Source organism: Carlito syrichta, unplaced genomic scaffold, assembly GCF_000164805.1.
Source record: "Carlito syrichta isolate Samal-C Ts95f unplaced genomic scaffold, Tarsius_syrichta-2.0.1 Scaffold316006, whole genome shotgun sequence".
NCBI classification, from domain to species: domain Eukaryota; kingdom Metazoa; phylum Chordata; class Mammalia; order Primates; family Tarsiidae; genus Carlito; species Carlito syrichta.
The window spans coordinates 274,007-292,179 of record NW_007260102.1 but is presented as its reverse complement, the minus strand read 5'-3'; the positions used below and the strand labels follow the sequence as shown (position 1 = coordinate 292,179).

At 36.7% G+C, this 18,173-nt stretch overlaps 1 protein-coding gene across 1 annotated transcript in view; it reads right to left on the bottom strand.

Moving 5' to 3' along the window:
• Positions 1-14,312: 14,312 nt before the first annotated feature.
• HNMT (histamine N-methyltransferase) overlaps positions 14,313-18,173 on the bottom strand; it is a 42,897-nt gene continuing 39,036 nt past the window's right edge. Inside the window, exon 6 of the mRNA XM_008073679.2 lies at positions 14,313-14,935. Within this exon, the coding sequence (XP_008071870.1) occupies positions 14,580-14,935 (356 nt within the window). The 3' untranslated portion in view covers positions 14,313-14,579. The remainder of the gene's footprint in view (positions 14,936-18,173) is intronic.

The following is an 18,173-nucleotide window of genomic DNA, read 5'->3' as shown; positions in this document are numbered from 1 at the left end:
GGTTGAGGCTGCGGTGGCCGGGAGCGGCCACTGCACTTCAGTCTGGGCGACAGAGTGAAACTCCAACTCAAAAAAAAAAAAAAGGGCTGTGCTTTTACCTATGATGAAGCTAGAGAATGGCTAAGAATCATGAACATATGTAACGGAGAAATTATAAGTATTGCTGGATAAAAGAGAATTTATTCTAATATGGGTCAGAAAAGTAAAACACTGACATAAGTGGTATATCGTAGGTTCTGATGAGGTCAAAAGGAGATTAGAGAGAAGGTACTAGAAGAAGTGGACTGGAAACATATCAATCTGTGATGCTAGAAATAGGTTATAGGAGGGTATGTGGGTCGGGTAAGACACGAGAGCAAACAGGAGCATGCGGCCAAGGAACATAGATGAGAGGAACATAGGGTGAGAGAAAGTCAGTGACCTAGAAGTCAGAGTACTAGAAAGATCATAATACATTAGAAGGATAAGCACCAAAAAGCAGGAGTGGTATACAAAAGGGTGATAGTGAACAAGGATAAAAAATCCTCAAAAAATAAGAGAAAGTGGTACAAGTGTGAGTTGATAACTGAAACAGAGAGCACTGGTGTGTGGAATTGCCTGATGATCTGAGATTCAGTTGAGTGTTTTCATAAAGAAAGAAGATAAAATAAGAAGAAAGTGGTAATGAGGAGATAAGAGGACACCACCCCTCCTGCAAGCCCAGGGTATGAGAATGCAAAGGGTTAAGAGCTGTCATTTAAAAAGGCTATGAGAGAGGCAGGTTCTATAACATGAGAGATAAGACAGATGTCTGTAATGGGTCAGGAGTTCTAGAATATACAAGAAAAGAGGTTTAGGACTTCAAGATAGTTAAAATTGTGATTAGAAAATGACGTCATAAAATTTAAAATATAGAGAATGAGAGATAGCCTGGCAACAGGACTGCTTGCATGGTTTTCTTTTATTGAAACTTTAACTTTTAAAGAACTACTTTGTAACTGTGTCTAATTGTGGAGGTACGTATTTCTTTTCATGGGGCAAGGTGCACAGGTATGAATACATATGTACTGGGTTGTGTTTAAGAGATAATCTTCACTGGGCTGGTATACACAATGCCTAAGAGATAATATATGGAAATTGGGTGGAAAGCTCAGGAGAGTGAGATCTCTACATATTAAGAGAAATTTGCATGAAAGTGGGAAGAAGGGGTTAGTAGAATGTAGAATACCTGGTCTGAAATTGAATCTGCCTTATTGTTGCAGGGAATGCTCCTTCCACTGTCATGTCAAGGACAGAGTGTCATACCCTGGTATTGGTAGTATGAATTTCAAAAAAGAAGAGAGGATGAAACTGACTTATATAGATTTTAAGTCCTTAAATGAGTAATAGATATATGTTTTGTAAGTCACACAAACCAAATTTCATTTTTTTTGCAAACTGAACTTGCTTTCTGTTGCTTTCAACTTCATTTCTACCAAAAGTTGAAAAATATAATCAAACCACTCCAGGGGAAATTCAGATAAATAAGAGTCTACTCAGTCATTTCAACTAAAAGCTCAAATTCAGAAACATTTTCTCCATCCATCCTTCTCTCTGGCATCCACGTGATGATGTTAAGTTGGGGGAGATTCAGCTTCATTACTGAGGCAGAGCCAGTGCTCACATTTCATTTGTGTAGCCATAGTGATGTGAAAACATAGTGCCGTGATCTCTGCCAAATAGTGCAATGTAATCGCTGGCACCGACTGTGCTCCCACCAGCTTGCTTCCTTCCTCCCAAGCAGCCTCTATGGCTGTGTTTCCTCATCATAACGTGAAACCTATTGAGGACCAGGGGCTATTTCTTGGGCCATGCACAACACACATTTGGTTGGCAGCGGGTATAGCAAATAAGAATCTTTGGAATGCTTGCTCAGCCACTAGGGCTTGTAGGAACACACGCTGTGGAGTATGGTGACCTTTGTTGCTCCTCCTGCCCACCCGGGCCTTGCCGTGCTAAATCAGATGTGACCATTTTAGCCGGGCTCAGTGGCTCAGCCTGTAATCCCGCGCCTTTGGGAGGCTGAGGTGAGTGGATTGCCTGAGCCCGCGGGTTCGAGACCCGCCTGGGCAGCGAGACCTCATCTCTACAATAAATCAAAAAATCAGCCGGGCGTGGTAGTGAGCGCCTGTAATTCCGGCTACTCGGAAGGCTGAGGTGGAAGGATCGCCGGAGCCCAGCGGGTCGAGGCTGCAGTGGCTGGGAGCGGCCACTGCACTCCAGTCTGGGTGACAGAGTGAGACTCCAATTCAAAAAAAAAAAAAAGAAGTGACCATTTTACTCTAACATAACTGCCCGTGATTACAAAAAGATTTCTCCAAGAGGTTTGCTGTCCCTCTGGGCTTCACCCTTCATGGAACTCAGATCTACTGCACTATTGAATCTCCACTTTTAAAATGGAATTTTGTGTTACTTCACATGTTTGGCATAAAATCAGGCATATGTTCTCCCCCAAACCCCAACAACAAGCAAGAATTTTCTCGAACACTCCTGCTTTTCTAATCACCTTCCTCTTTGCTCTGAGTTCAAACCATCTTTAGCTCATGGGGATATGGGAACTTGGCCAGGTCAGAGAGAACAAAACATTACTTTCTGAAGTCATATGCTTTATTCTGGAGGTAAAGGCATTTGATGCTCTTCTCCTTCGGTTTCTTATGAGAAAAAGAACTTTGGTGATATCATTGGATGGAACACATGGTAGGTTTTTACTTTCTCCTGCATTATCTATTTTTATTTTAGTGAAAAGCTTAATATGCACAACAATCGGTAAGTGCCTTGCTAGAAATGTGCTATATGAATGGAAATAAGTGTTTCAAATTCTTGAGAATGAGAAAGAATGACCAGATGGCTTGTCACACTTTTGCCGGCTTTCAGACTGGTTCCAAATGGCAAACTATTGCCTGGAAAAACATTTGGAATTGAAATGACCTTACTTGTTTGTTGAGAATATTTCAGTGTGCTATGCACTCTGCAAATCATGTTCACCACTATGAAAGGTCATAAAACTTGATGGGAAAAATATCTGTGATTTATTAGAACACTCGGAAGGATTTAGAAAAGGAAGCAAGTGAACAGATAACCATCACCAAATGGCAAAGATGCTAACAGGGAAGAGAAGGGTCTAGGTGACAGAACTTTCACCTAGGTGTGAGCAAACTTTATATGAATGATTGTTCTAAAGACTAGAGCTATTATCAAATGAAATGTGGCTCTTGAATTATGGATTTTGTTCCAGATAAGTCAAAGATAATGTTTTATAGTGTTGATAGAACCAATAACCTTTGTGAGAAAATAACATTTTACCTTTTTTTGCCATTATTTAAATGTGAAGTCATTGTATCTGAAATAGTTCTTGAGAATAAAATTAACAGAATGATATATATCTGAAGACATTAATCAAATTAGTTGGGACAAAAAAGAAAAAAATTGGAAGCATAGTTAAGTGTTATTGTGAACTAAGTTTTAGAGGATGGGAACTGGCTCTCTCAATGCTCTAGTTTATTCCTTGAGATTAACCAGAAGACAACAATAGGGGCATATGGAAGCAAGAGATCATGGTACAGCCTGTGTAATCAGTAGGCTGAAGTCTGAATTGCTGTTGAATAATTATTTAATATTAGGCAAGTCTTAACCTTAGATTCAACAACTTGCCTAAGTGTCAGTTTCTTCTGTAAAATGAAAATATTAAAACCTACTTCATGATTTGCAAAAATGCAATCAAATACTTTTTTGTTTAGCACTTATGTCTGGGACACAGCGCTCGTCCCTCCCAGCAAGTTTGCTATGCAAAGGATTGATTTGATATTGTTGGAATTATTAGATATTTCTTTAAACATGTTTGGGAATAATTGTTTTGTTATTTAAAGAACACATTTGCTCTGCTTCACTTAATGATTGACTAAAACTGAAGGCCCAGTGTCTGATTGGAGGGAGGCTAGAAGGACCCAGATATTAGAATTTCCCTAAAATAAAAGTAGGTTTACTCTTTCTGTCTATGATTTGGTTGCTACCAGTCTCTCCAAGCAATTGGTACATTCTAGCTATGATTTTGTATTTGCCGTTGTTAGATGTTGGGTAAGTATAGAATAGTCCACCCAATCCCAAGCTAATGACCAGTCCTATAGTAGGCATCTGTTATTTTCCTCATGTTGTGAGGCATCCCAGGAAAGGGCATTGCAGTGTAGGGTGAGAAGATGTAGGTGGAGGTCTCCAAAAAGTGTGGAATTCTTAAAGATACTACTCAAATGCATCCTGCCCATGAAATCTATTTCCTTAATTATCTACTGAAAATTAATCGCCTCACATTCTCTCAAAAAGTTTCTGTAGTTCAGTTTTGCATTTACATCTCACTCTGGTACTATATGTGTTTTCTTGTCAGTCTTCCTCAAGAGTCAGCAACCTGAGAGCTAGAACCAGTCTTCTCCTTCCTCTTACACTTCCCCCTATATCTAGTATCCAGTCTTATACACAAGTGTCAAAACAAGGCTAGCTCCAATCAATCAATGACCCTGCACAGTGCCTCGAGACTTGAGAGTTTTGGTTACTGTCAATGTATCCACAGAAATGCATGTCCTTAATTTGGGAGTTGGAAAGATTTTTCAGGTAACCACAATTTTCTTACAACCTCAATTTGAAGTAAGTAAGAAGGATTGTGGATTGTGGAACCAGTCCATCATGTAATGCAGGAAGCACTTTCTGGTCCCGTTGGCTTCCAGTTCCTTGGCTGAGGAATGTCACAGACTGGTAAAGCTTGCCTCCAAGCCAAAGGTACAACTATTTACACAGTTGTGACTATTTCTGTTTCAAATATACATCTGCTTCTCAAATGTTCCTCTCTCTTCACAGTAATGTTTTCTCACTGTTCCATGTGAATTCTTCTTTTTTTCCAATTATTGATCTGAAGGAGATGGAAATAGAGGCTTTTGCACAAAAAGAAAAATCACCTGGCGTATGTGGTGGCCTTGAATGCCTGATATTTGTGTTTAGTTGTTACCCTTCCAAAAGATAAATAATAGCCTTTCAAAGCACAAAACTGGGACTGTTATAAATTCTGATTTTGAATATCCATAGGTATTCTGAGCCAGACCTAAACATATTTTTCTTGGTGGGAAATGATTATGTTTTACAGATCTCTTCAGTACTATTGTGCTCAAGCCAGCAGGCTTCTGTTCTTTCTGATTGGAAAATGTAAATCATACTTAAGAATTGTTTCGAAAAAAATCTTGAGCTGAGTCCTTGGATGCAAAGTTGCAGCTCACTGCAGATTCTGATAGTTGAGTTACAACTCACTGAAAATCAAAGGTTTAAAATGGAAGCACTGACAAACCTTCAAGCCAGGGCAGCACAAATGACGCCTTGATAATTTATAGTCTACAGGCAGCTCTTGGGTTTATTATCACAATGACAAATGCACTGTCATTGTTAATAGGATATTTCCCAGCAAGGACTTCTTGTTATGCAAGCCAGGTTCGGTATGTCATGCAGCATGATAGCAATAAAGTCTACAAGAATTTGTAATGAACTTCAATTACTAATAGATTATGGTTAATGGGAAATATGTGCAGTAAAGATATGGGTTTTTATATGCGCCTTCTGGTATTCTATGAGGCAATGATTTATACTACAATTTATGTTAACATTTTCCACTATGAAAAGGCCCAGTTCGGTAGAAAGCCACTTCATCCATAACATATTTAAGATAATTTTGCACATAATATAAATGAAGATACAAAATTAGATATTAATCTATTTAATGCTAGCATTTTTATTTTTATTGAAAATGAAGACTTTTTCTCTGTTGAGTAGCAACATTGGTTAAAAATTTATACTATAAAACAAAAGAATGAGATATATTGATGTCTTTGAGTTGAATGCAACATCTCGTATGTTAATTTCTTTGTTTAACTTATTTCTGTAATTAAGAATCCCGTTAAAATTTGATATATACTGGTGTCTTGCTTATGCAAGTATTATTTTAAATTAAGAAAATCCACAAGTATTTATGTTCAATTAAGATGAATTTGTAATCCACATCATGCTCCCTCTCACCATAGAGATCGACAGCTGTGATATGAACGTGGAAGTGCATATATAAATGATTCATGTGTATGTGGCATACAGAACCAGACAGACAGGTGCACACACAGACTATATACAGCTTGTATGCATATATACCCATTGACAAAAACTGACAAAACTGAAAAATGCTAACCACAACTTAGCCAAATGCAGATAAAAAAAAATCAATAAAATTAAATTACAAAAATGAAACAATTCACAAAAAGATTTTGAGGTTAATCATTGTTAATTTAAAGAGCAGTCACAATCTTGGGAACCCACTGAAAGCATTTTTACATCTATAAAACATGTGCGTGTATATGTATAAAATAGATAAAAGGATTTACTCAAAGCTTGGTCTTTAAACTCAGAGAATGTGTTTTTATGCTCATCTTTTCTACGAATCCCTGAATTTATGTCTTTTCACAGGTCCTATACAACATTTTACAAATAGAAGGTACAAACATAATGAACACTTGTGTTATTTGAATAACCTTTGAACTATGGTTTTTCTCTCTGACTGATGATGACTCTAAGAATCAATGAGAGACCTTTGTATCTAAGATTTAAACACCTGGTCTTTGGAAAGAGAGACAAATTCAGAAGAGACCCAGAGCTGTCAGGACTTACAAATTGACTCTGTGCAAGTCTATCAAAGCTTCTCAAACTTCAGAGTCTTCATACAGAAAATGAGAATAATTAATATTGACTTTGTTACTGTACAAAATAAATGAAGTAACATGTCAAAAATTTTGTAATGCCTCAGACATGTAAGTACTCAATTCATTGTTGATAACATTATTATTATTTGTAGCATTTAGAGAAATATTGGCCTAGATAGTCAGTGAATGATTTAATGTTTCTATAATTATTACCGTTTATTGTTATTACAGTATTCTTTACAAGCCTCAATATATTGTAAGTTTGGAGACAGAGTATCATCTGATTGATTCCTAAGGACAGATTTCTACACCCCTGGTTTAGATTTGGGACGGAACCAGGAAATTTGATTTTCTAAAAAACTACTCAGGTGATTCTTCAGCCCACTGAAATTTTAAAAGTAGTGCATGGACACCATCAATCTGTTCATGTTCAAGTCTATATCTCATTGAACTTAAACCAAATACTGACATGGGTGACTAAGTCATCTGCTGAATAAGTAGTTGACATCATGCAGATTGAAGATTTAGAATTCAGTTGACTAATAAAATGAATATTCTTTTCATCCTGATATTTTGACTGCATTTGGGGAAAAAAAATTTCTTCAATATATAGTCACCTGCTTTCCTAACCTCAATACAACCTGTGTCGCATTTTCCAGAATTTTTTTCTTACCATGTTCACAATGTTCTTTGCAATCCCCTTTATAGATTGGGGGGGAAAGATGCCGAGAAAGATAAGAAACACATGGGTCAAATTAACCTACCTGTGGTAGTTAGGGCATGGTTTCAGCTACTGTTACTCCAAGTTAACATTGTCTATACATGGTAGAATGTCATTTCCCTTTCATCAGGTCCAGGGATATGGCTCTTTGTTTCTCTGTATTTCTTAGGGTGTTGCTGCCCCTGACTGTGTGGTCTGAAATAGCTCACTACCATATCCACATTCCAGCCATCCAGAAGGAAGCAGAGTGGAAAAGAAGTATATAACTCTTCCTTTGTCAGCATGTTCCGCAAACTGTATTTTTTTTTCATATTCTACTGCCTATAACTTAGTCACATGGCTGTATCTAACTCCAAGGGAGTATGAGAAAAACAGTGTTTATCTGGGCAGCCTTGTACCTAGTTAAAAATTGGATACTGTGTTATGCAGAAGGAGGGTAGGATGGCTAGTATGGAACAGTAGCAGTCTCTGTCATGTTATCTCACAACTCTCTGGTCAACTGGAGCTACACTGGCCTTATCATTTATCATTAAAAAATTTCTTGTTATGAACAGTCAATAGCTGAGAGGATGTTTACACAAGGTCAAAATAATAGATCAGTTCACTAGGATCATCCCGCCTTGTCTCAGAGCCAGGCCACAGTCATAAAGGAGCTTTCTTTTGAAGATAATACCACACTCTGTTGACCCGAAGTTGATCAAGTTAAACAGGAGCTATCTTCATATCAGAGTCACCAGGTAATATGCATTCCTGGGAAATAGAATGAAAAATTTGAAGCTTGGAGATAATTCCTCAATGAAGCTTAATGAAGAGAGACTTCTAGTCTCTTGTTAAAGGCAACAAGAGATAATGGCTATGAACATTGTCTCTGGGGTCAAATTGTGTGGGTTGGAATTCTGGCTCCACCAGATGTGAGAACATGTGAGACATTATATAAGCAATTTAAACCTCAGTTTCCATCTTTGTGAAATTGGAATAAAAATAATAACTAACTTACTCATAAGCTTGTTATGTGGATCAGATTACATAATGCATATAAGCACTTAACATGGAGCCCAACACATAATAAGCCCTCAATAAATATTAACTATTATTAACACAGTGCCTTTAAAATTCTCTATGGCCTGTTTTATTTAGCAAAGAATCTTCCTTCGCGATTAACTCTTTTCCAAGCTGGAGACTATAAATTAGAGAGGCCAAAGAAAACAGAGGGAAGCAGCCAGGCTGGGGAGCCAGTTTTTCCTCTACTGCTCTTATGACACACAGATGGGAAACCCAGGAGTTGCCAACTTTGCCCAAACAAATCCATCCCATGAGGCTTCTCCTGGAGCAGTAAGCCCTGGCTAATTTCCTTGTCCCATGTTCTGGGTAACGTTTATACAATGAGAAAAAAGTCCAAACTCTTCTCCAAAACAGTCCTGGAGAAATAAAATTTTAAAAAAATAATGAAAATAATCATAAACAAACCACAAGGATAGAATACACCTCCCTTTGAAGGCTATTATGGGATAGATGAAGTCTCTTGGAAATCATGCAGAATGGCAGTGATATTGTGATAAATAAGCTAAGACTGCAATGTGCTTGTACTGATAATAAGTAGCATGGAACAACTGCCTCTTCTATAAAACCCTGGGATTTATGTCCAGAGTGGCTGCATTGAAAACCAAGAATTAACTCATGAAACCCATACATCAACACGTGCAGAAAAAGGAATTGTGGTATAGAAATGAAATTAGCATGAAATTAGTTCGCTGTGGGACATAAATAAAGGTACTGACATTTTCCTGTGTCTTCTGTACCAATTGTCTTTGGAGAACTCACCAAGCTTGGACTGCACATTATGGACCTTGTGATTTATTTCAGCATTTTCTCTCCGAGGCAGGTTGTTTGCAAAGTCCTTCAAGTATCATTAAGACAAATCAGGAAACAGATAATTTTTCAAGAGAAGAACATGATCATGGGAAGACACCACTTATATAGAATATCCACATGTGTCACTGCAGCCTCCAAAACAGTGCCTCACTGTATTTATTAATCCATTGCTACAGAGATTACAGCAATCTGACTTTGAGCCCTAATGAATTTTTGGCACGTTTGGAAATTGTGACTGTCGTTGCCCAGGGAACCTCTTAAATCAACCCTCGTTTTACTGCAGTTGCCTTTTTATGGTGTATATCACATTGAGAAATGGATTACATGATCCGTAGCTTTAACTATCCTACATTAGTTGATCGTGTACTATGGATGCGTATTGCACAGTGTATGAATCACAGAGACCTGGGATATAGGTGACAGATAATTTGAACATGAAATTGGTGATGTCTGGGACCTGGTGGGAATAGAAACAGAGACATACAGGCAAAAGTCAGGGCAATGGAATGGAAGAACCAGGTATTTGAGACTAGCTTAAACAAATTTATCAGTGAAGTATAGTGCTTAGAAAGAGTGCCATTTGACTATTCAAGAAGGTGATTTTTATTCATACTGCTCCTTGATTCTCTAATTGCTTCTTCTTCCCTTCTGTAATCAGATTCCCTTAGTTTACACATGAATATTTTGGGACAAATGCAATTTAGTTCTATGAAGTCATCTAAGGGGAAAGATCATAAATTTAATTTGCCCAGTACATAGACACACAGTGTGGAATCAGTATGTATAGGGTCTGGCTTACTTCCTGTCACGAGCTTACTTTGAGAGTTAGGCTAAGCTATTTAACTTATCTCAGTTTCCTTGCCCTCAAAACAGGATAATAATAGCTAATCTTTCTAACTCATTAAGTAAGAATGAGATGAGATCTTATATGTTGTTCTAACCAGGACATTTGGGAGACAAGAAGCAGATACCCACAAGGATACTTCTAGTAAAAGGGTATTTGTTTTCAGGATAGACATAGACAGGAATGGGAAATGATCAAGGGTATTAGATAAAAAGCTCATGTCCCATTCGAAGCCACGTGGTCCTGGCATCTTTCATTCGCTTTGCAAGTCTGCTCAAGGCTCTCCTTCACATTCTGACATCCAAATGAGGTCCTCCCATGTGTGGCCCCAGTGGCCACTCTGGACTTGAATCTTATGACCTCTCATCTCAGCTACTATAGAAAGTCACCTGCCTCCTTATGTCCTTCGGATACGTAAAGCTCATCCTCACATCAGGGTCTTTGTATTTGTACTTACTTTGTCCTCAAATGCTCTTTATCCAACTCTGTGTGTGGCTTGCTCCTTCACTAAATTTAAGTCTCTGTTCAACTCTTACCTTTTTAAAGAGGTCTTTCCTGACCACTCCACCTAGTATTATACCTTCTGATACTATTTTACCCTTATTTACTTTTATTTTCTTAATACTGCCTGTCACTATCTGACATGTATTTATTTTGTGTCTATTTCACTTACTAGAAATCATATCAATGAGGTCAGGAACTTTGTTGTTGTTGTTGTTTTACTACAATAGCTACCTTGCTTAGAATGCCTTACGGCCAGGTGCAGGGGCTTACACCTGTAATCCTAGCATTGTGTGACGTTGAGGTGGGAAGATCACCGAAGCCTGGAGTTCTAGACAAACCTGGGCAATATAGTAAAACCTCATCTCTACAAAAAAAAAAAAAAATTAACCAGACGTGGTGGCGAGCACTTGTGGTTCTAGCTACTGGGGAGGCTCAAGGGGACGGATCACCCGAGTCCAGGAGGTCGAGGCTGTGGTGAGTCGTGATCATGCCACTGCACTCCAGTCTAGGCAGCAGAGTGAGACACCAACTCAAAAATAATTAATAATAATAGAGTGCCTCATACCTAAGAGGTACTCAATAAATATTGCTTGAATGTATACTTCATGAATGAATGGAAGAATGTCCAATGGTTCTGGACTTACAATTCCAAATTTCTAGGAGAAAAATGTAATGGTTTCTCTTCATATTTTTTAAGAGAGTTGCTCCAATCTATTTCTGTCTGGCCTGTGGGATTCCATCTATGTGTCAGTAGCTCACTCGGTCTAATCAGATAGGCCGAGATGGGGCCACTTCACATAGTACTGAGCACAGGCACTCAGAGCATCAGGGGCCAAGGAAGACAGAACCTTCAAGGTGGGCCTTGAGTGGTGCAGCAGTGATGGCACCTAGTGCCTCTAGGAGTATCAGCTTAGTTTTGGGAGAAACAGAAGCCATATACCTTTTGCCAAGAATGTGAAGGTTGGAAACTAGGTTAGCTGTAAGTATGAGCTCCCTGGCCTCAATCATAATTTTTCCTTAATCTTAAATTTTATTTATTCTGCATTTCATATTGAATCTCTATGAGCAACTAATGGTAATGGTAATTAATATTTTTGAATATTCCTGATGATTCTAGCATTTTATGAGCATATTTATGTAGCTTAACTCCTAGAATCCACATAACCATCATCTATGGTAGATATTATGATTCTCTTCATTTTGCACATGAAGAAATATGAGACCAGAGAGAAAATAAGTTGCCTGAGGTCACTTAGTGAGTGATTAACACAACCAGGATTGAAACCCAGAAAGTCTGGTTCTACAGTTCCATCTAACAAGACTATTTTTAATTCATGCATTCCAAAGATGGGACTTTGCAAGAAGGGCTTATTTTCTTAAAAATAACATTCTGGTGTGGTAAACACATATAAATATGATTTTAAAATAATAAAATGTTACATGTAAGCTATTCTTATTAAATGCACATTTAAAATACATTAAATATACATTTGGATTTGTGCAGTTTCATGAACTCAAGATCTAGTATTCTGTATGACATTTGCATCTCTTTTTATGGGTGTGCATTAGAAATTACTTAATTTTTATGGCCCAGAGTGTTAGAGTTTTTAATTAAGAAAGTTACCAATTTTTATAATAAGTAAATATCAAGGCCTTAAAATACTGTGCTTCGTATCACACTTTATTTTTGGATTTTGGCAATACTATCCAACAACAAATGGAAAAAAGTGTCTGAAGCAGTCCTAAATTAGGTTTACAATAATGCTAAGGGCAACATAATCCACATAATTTTGTGGATTGCTTAAACTCCGTTTATAAAAAATATAAACACATATAAGATAGATGCTTGAGAAGAAAAGAATTCATTGATCACCCTTTGCTTGGCACCTACCATATGCAAGACACTATGTTAAAGTTGCACAATGATCTATAAAACAATATTCTGAATTCATGAAAAGTTAATATGTGACTGCCTCAAATCCCTTGTAATGTCATGCATGCAGTACAGGAAGAAGCCAACAGTTTCATCCCTTGAACTTATACAGCTTCCCGCCACTAACAAGTACTCATCTAACTAGTAAGGGAATTTTCTTTAAAAAAAAAAAAAAGCTTGTATGTTCTTGTTACATTAAATAAGAATTTATTTATCTTTGTCTTTTATGGGATGAGAAAAAAAGCCATATTTACAAATACCAGTCTATGGACTGTCATTCCTTTCTTTTTAAAATAGCACATTCACTCTATTTTTGTTTGGTTTTGTACATTTGCTTTTTACAAAAGCCCACAATTTACTCTGTAGCATCTTGATTTTCATCCGTTTGGTGAAGGTGTTCGAGATCATCATAGTCCCAATCCATCAATTCTGTCTGTCTCACATAATTCCTTTGTCAGTGGTACATATCGGTATGATTAATGGTTCAATGTTTGTATTCAGGAATCTGATTGGATAACTGTTGTTTCATTTGTTGGAACATATAATTTAAAAATCACTGATAAATTTGTCTGAGAAAAGAGAGCAATGGAAGTCAGTCTTACTTATTATGAACAACAAAGCGTGGTAATTTGTTAGTGTAAATAGGCTCTCTACACCAGTGCACTCCCTGGGATGAGCTAGGGGTTGGGGAGAGTCAATAATTTTTTTAATTGACTATACTGCACTTAAGTGGTAGCCCTATAATGTGAAAGAGCAAATATCTCACTGGGTTGAAGACTTCTTTACTGGGAGAATGAGGATTCATGAGCTATTTGATAAAATCTTACTTTTGTTGTATTTTTGAAAGAGGGTGGCAATTATTTACTTAAAACATTTATTTACTAATTGTTAAATTACTTATTTGCTTATCTAATGAGACCTCCCATTTTTTCAAGAATGACAGGAGGCTTATTATTAAAAATAAGATTAAGAACAACAGATTCATTTTATATAACCCACTGAAATCCTATTGTCCAAAGATGACTCTTGGTATTAGATCAATATAAGATACTATAAGTATCAAAATATAGTCAAGGTTTTCTAGAAGTTTGGTAAATGGTAAAAGCTGGATTTAAAGTTAGTGGGTTTTTGTTTTTCAGTTTTTTTCAAATTTTGTTTATAAAGCTGGCTATTATTTTGAGGGAAAACAACTTGTTCTTGGTCTTACCCTATATTTATATACATTTCAAACATATTTAAGATTTCATTTTTTTAAAGTGAAGCTATAATATTATTATGATAAAATATCTTAGCACTTTAAAACGTTGGTTTTAGAGACCTTTTAAACTGTGTCAGAAACTCAGAAATGTAAAAAAAAAATTGACTGAATACAATAGACAAACTTTGGTATATAAAAAGACAAACAAAGCACTATTAAATCACAGATAAAACTACAAGAGAAAGCAAAATGAGAAGAAAGAACAACACATGACACAGAGTTAATTTTATAATACTCTAAATGCGCTACTCTTAATAATCAATCAAAAATAAGATCAAAAGTGCAATATAAGAATATACAAAGATAAATACTTCACAAAAGAGAAAAAGTCAGTAAATATACTATACTAGTATTCAAGGTTTCAGTAAATATGTACTTCACTAATATTTAAAGAATTCATAACATATAGTTTATTAGTAATCTAGAAAACTCCAGACAATCTGTAAAAGTGAAATGGATTTTATTGTCAATAAAACAGTGTGATTCAGTTGGCTCATATTTTCAGGTTGTGTGATATTTAGCCTGCATGTGGTCTCTCTACCCAGGGGAGTAAAAGGGTAAGATCAGTATGTCTTGGAATTTTCTAGATTCCATATGCAAACAGTGCTCTATCTACATTATGCAATGTATTTGTAATTTTAATATGGAAATAGATGGGTGATAAACATTGTTCAAAATATAATCTTTGAATACATTCTTGTGATAGATAGTTATGTCTCAACCACTATGAAACTCAGACTATTATTAAAAAGAACCTTGCCCTCTTTCTTAACACTAAATTCAGGCTCTTGTAGATCTTTCATAATTTCTGCTTTGAGATCAGGTGGTGCTGTCATGTAAAAGTTGCAGGTTTCAGTCAAAAAATCCCAAAGTAGGTCTCCATTTTCATTCCCATCAATAAAACAGTCAGATATGTCCATGGTAGACAGAAGGTCATAACACTCATAGTTAAACCCCAGATTGTCCAGCATCTGAGTGAGGTCAGATGATGTGACATATTGGCAGAGGTCATCTCGGGGTAAGCGGGATCCGTACTTTTTCCACAGCTTGTCCCAGCCACTGGTTCCTGTGCAATAGAAGAAAATCCATGCTTTCAGTTATCTTTCTTTCATTTGCCTTTTGCCAGGAAGCATACTAGATGGTTGGAAAAGAGCAGTGAACAAAACAATATTCTTGTCCTCTGTGGAGCTCATACTTCAAGGAAGTTGGAAGGGAGAGAGAAACATTAAATAAATAAGTGAATATAGCATATATCAAATGGTGATAACTGCTAAATGAAAAACTAATCAGAGTAAGGGACAGTGAGAATCAAAGAGTTGGATGGGCTGCTGTTTTTGCTAGGGTGGTCCCAGGGAATCTCTCTAATAATCTGACATTTGGGCAGAGACCTGACAGTGATAACTCCTGGGGAGAGAAGAGTAGCTACAAAGTACCTGAAACATGCTTGGTACATTGAAGAGCTAGCCTGGAAGCAGGTGAGATTGGAGCTGAATGGTGAGGGGGGGAAAGGAAGATGAGGTTGGAAGGGTGGTAGGGCAATTGGATGAGGGACAGATCACATGGGGCCAGATGCATACTGGACATTCAGGTGGCGATAGGAAGAAGGTATTTATATTAGTCTAGAGTTCAGAGGAGAGGCTCTCAGAGTAAAAATGGAAGTGAAAAGAAAGAGCACAGTGAATAAATTATGGCTTACTCAATCCAAAAATGGATAGCCTCTTGTGCCTATATACCACTTACAAGATGCTGCCCTAGACTGTCAATAACTAAGTTGATTTTTACAAACTGTATCTCTAAGTTTAGAAAAATTTATATCAATGTTTGTAGCTTTTGATTGGAAAACTAGTCCCGCAGGGAAGCTAAGAGATGCACTATCTGAGAGAGACATCGGTTGAACTCTTCTGACACTTTGTGAATGAGATAAAGCTTGTTATTTAGTCCCTCAGAACCTCAGTTTTGTCATCTAAAATGAGAATTACCTTACCTACCTCAAATACAAATACAAAGATCAAATGAGATAATTTAATTAAATTATTGCCCAATGATAAACACATGGCTGACGTGTTATAAGTGCTTATAACATAAATGAATTAGTTCGCTGGTGTATTTCAATTGATTATAGTTTTGAGACTACAAAAGCAAATTTCTCTTCAGAAATCTTTAATAATAGTAATGACCTTCTGTTTGTGGACCTTCCAGGACACACATGCCATATACACAGTAAGTATAGAGAAGTAATTAAGAGCATAGTCTCTAAAGCCTGACCACCTGAAAATGAAGCCTGGCTTTCTCTCTCACTCGCTTTATGAACCTGTGTCTCATTTTATAATCTGTAAAACAGGGATGATAATATAATCTGTTTTTAGAATTGCTGCAAAGAATTACTGAGTGAATAAAGTAAAGGTACTTAGAATCATGATTAGCACATAGCAGACATTGCTAAAGTGTTAGTAAATGGAACTGGACTTGGTCAAAGCAGTATAGGAGAGAACTTATACTTCCTATGTGCTTCCAGGATTGAAAGTAAAAATTTCAATGTCTTGAGCTCTCTCTCTTTTTTTTTTTTGTCTCAAGTCTTCTTTATGATCTAAAGAAAGTAATTGACACTCTAGAAAAATACAAAACCAATACATAGACATACAGTTATGCATATAATTATATAATGCTCAAAGGCCCTTCGCTCCCATCCATGGATTAAGCTACAGTTTCCAGATTTAATTCAACACCAGAGGTTATCAAAGACAGAAAATAGTAAATAATAAATAGCCTAGGATAATTGATGTTCTACTAATGTTTTAGAAAAGGGAGCGATAGCCACAGGATATGCTCTAGGAGAAGGTAGAACTGGAATGAAGCAAAACAAACAAACAAACAAAAGTTGAGTTCAATAAAAAAAATGAGGATTGTAAGTATTAAAAAAATCTTTCATTCCAAAGGCAACAGACTATCTTCCTAAATAAGAGTTTGCCTGTAAATAAGACTTTAAAAGAAAATAAGCATTCCAGTGCCTGAAGAGAGACTCTGTTATCCTTATTATTATTTTTAACTTGGCAAGAAAAAAAGAATCAAACACCAATTGCAGAGAATTTGCTGGTGTCAGTGCTGTGACTTGGTGGCACTTCTAAGCTGAGCAATTATACACCCCCTGACTGATGTATTATCATAATGGCTCTCAGTGGGCACGGCATATGGTATTATTTTTGTTTTCAACATGATATAAATCACATTCTTTTTTCCCCACCGCATTCAAAATAGCACAGTATGATTTGATTCCTTCCTTAGTGAGATAAAGAGAAGATGGACAGAAAACTTCAGTGATCTCCTGGTTCATCTTCCTTAAATAGACAAGGTTGCCTTTTAAATAGTGACTGGTCCCAACTAATGCCTGGTTACAATATTCCCCACTGATATCATTTTAGTGTAAAATACTCCTCATTTAAAAAAAATCAAATTCCTTTGTTCTTATTTCTCTCTTTTTTAATATCCCCAAATCAAATTTCTTTTAGTCTCATAACGAGGAACTTCTGCTAGTTTTCACTACTGAATATTTACTGAGCTGGGCTAATTCTGTAATGAATACTTAGAAACATAGGAGAAAAGTTGTTTTCCTCAAGCAAAATGTATTCCAATAGACTGACCAGTAAACGTTGTCATTTAATTCTTATTTCAATTTCTTTTTTTCCTAATTAGTTTTACTTGTTTATTCCTTATTACATTTGTCTGGTTATTCCTGAGTGCAGTGTGTATGCATGTGTGTGTGTGTGTGTGTATGCTCTTTATTAAGTCTTTTATTTCTTTTTATGAGACCCATTTGTACTTCTCCAGAACTTTCCATATTTTCTGATTTGTGTTTATCATCAAGTCAGTTTTAACTGAAATATGCTCTCTTTTTTGGGGTGAATTTTCAAAGCTAACCATAGTTCTGATATCATAAGACAGAAATAATAAACAATTATTCAGTTCAATTCAAACACACGTACTGAGCATCATCTGTGTGCTGAGTCCTTATGAAAACCTGGCAATAGAGGCCAGGCACAATGGCTCATGTCCATAATCCCAGCAGTTTGGGAGACCGAGGAAGGAGGATTGTATGAGCACAGGAGTTCAAGACTATCCTGAGCAACATAGTGGGACCTCATCTCTACAAAAAAGTTTTAAAAATGAGTTGACCATGGTGACACATACATGTAGTTCCAGCAGCTCAGGAGGCAGAGGCATGATCACTTGAATCCAGGAGGTCAAGGCTAACGCTGCACTTCAGCTTGGGCCACAGAGTAAGATCTCTCTCTCTATCTCTCTCTCTC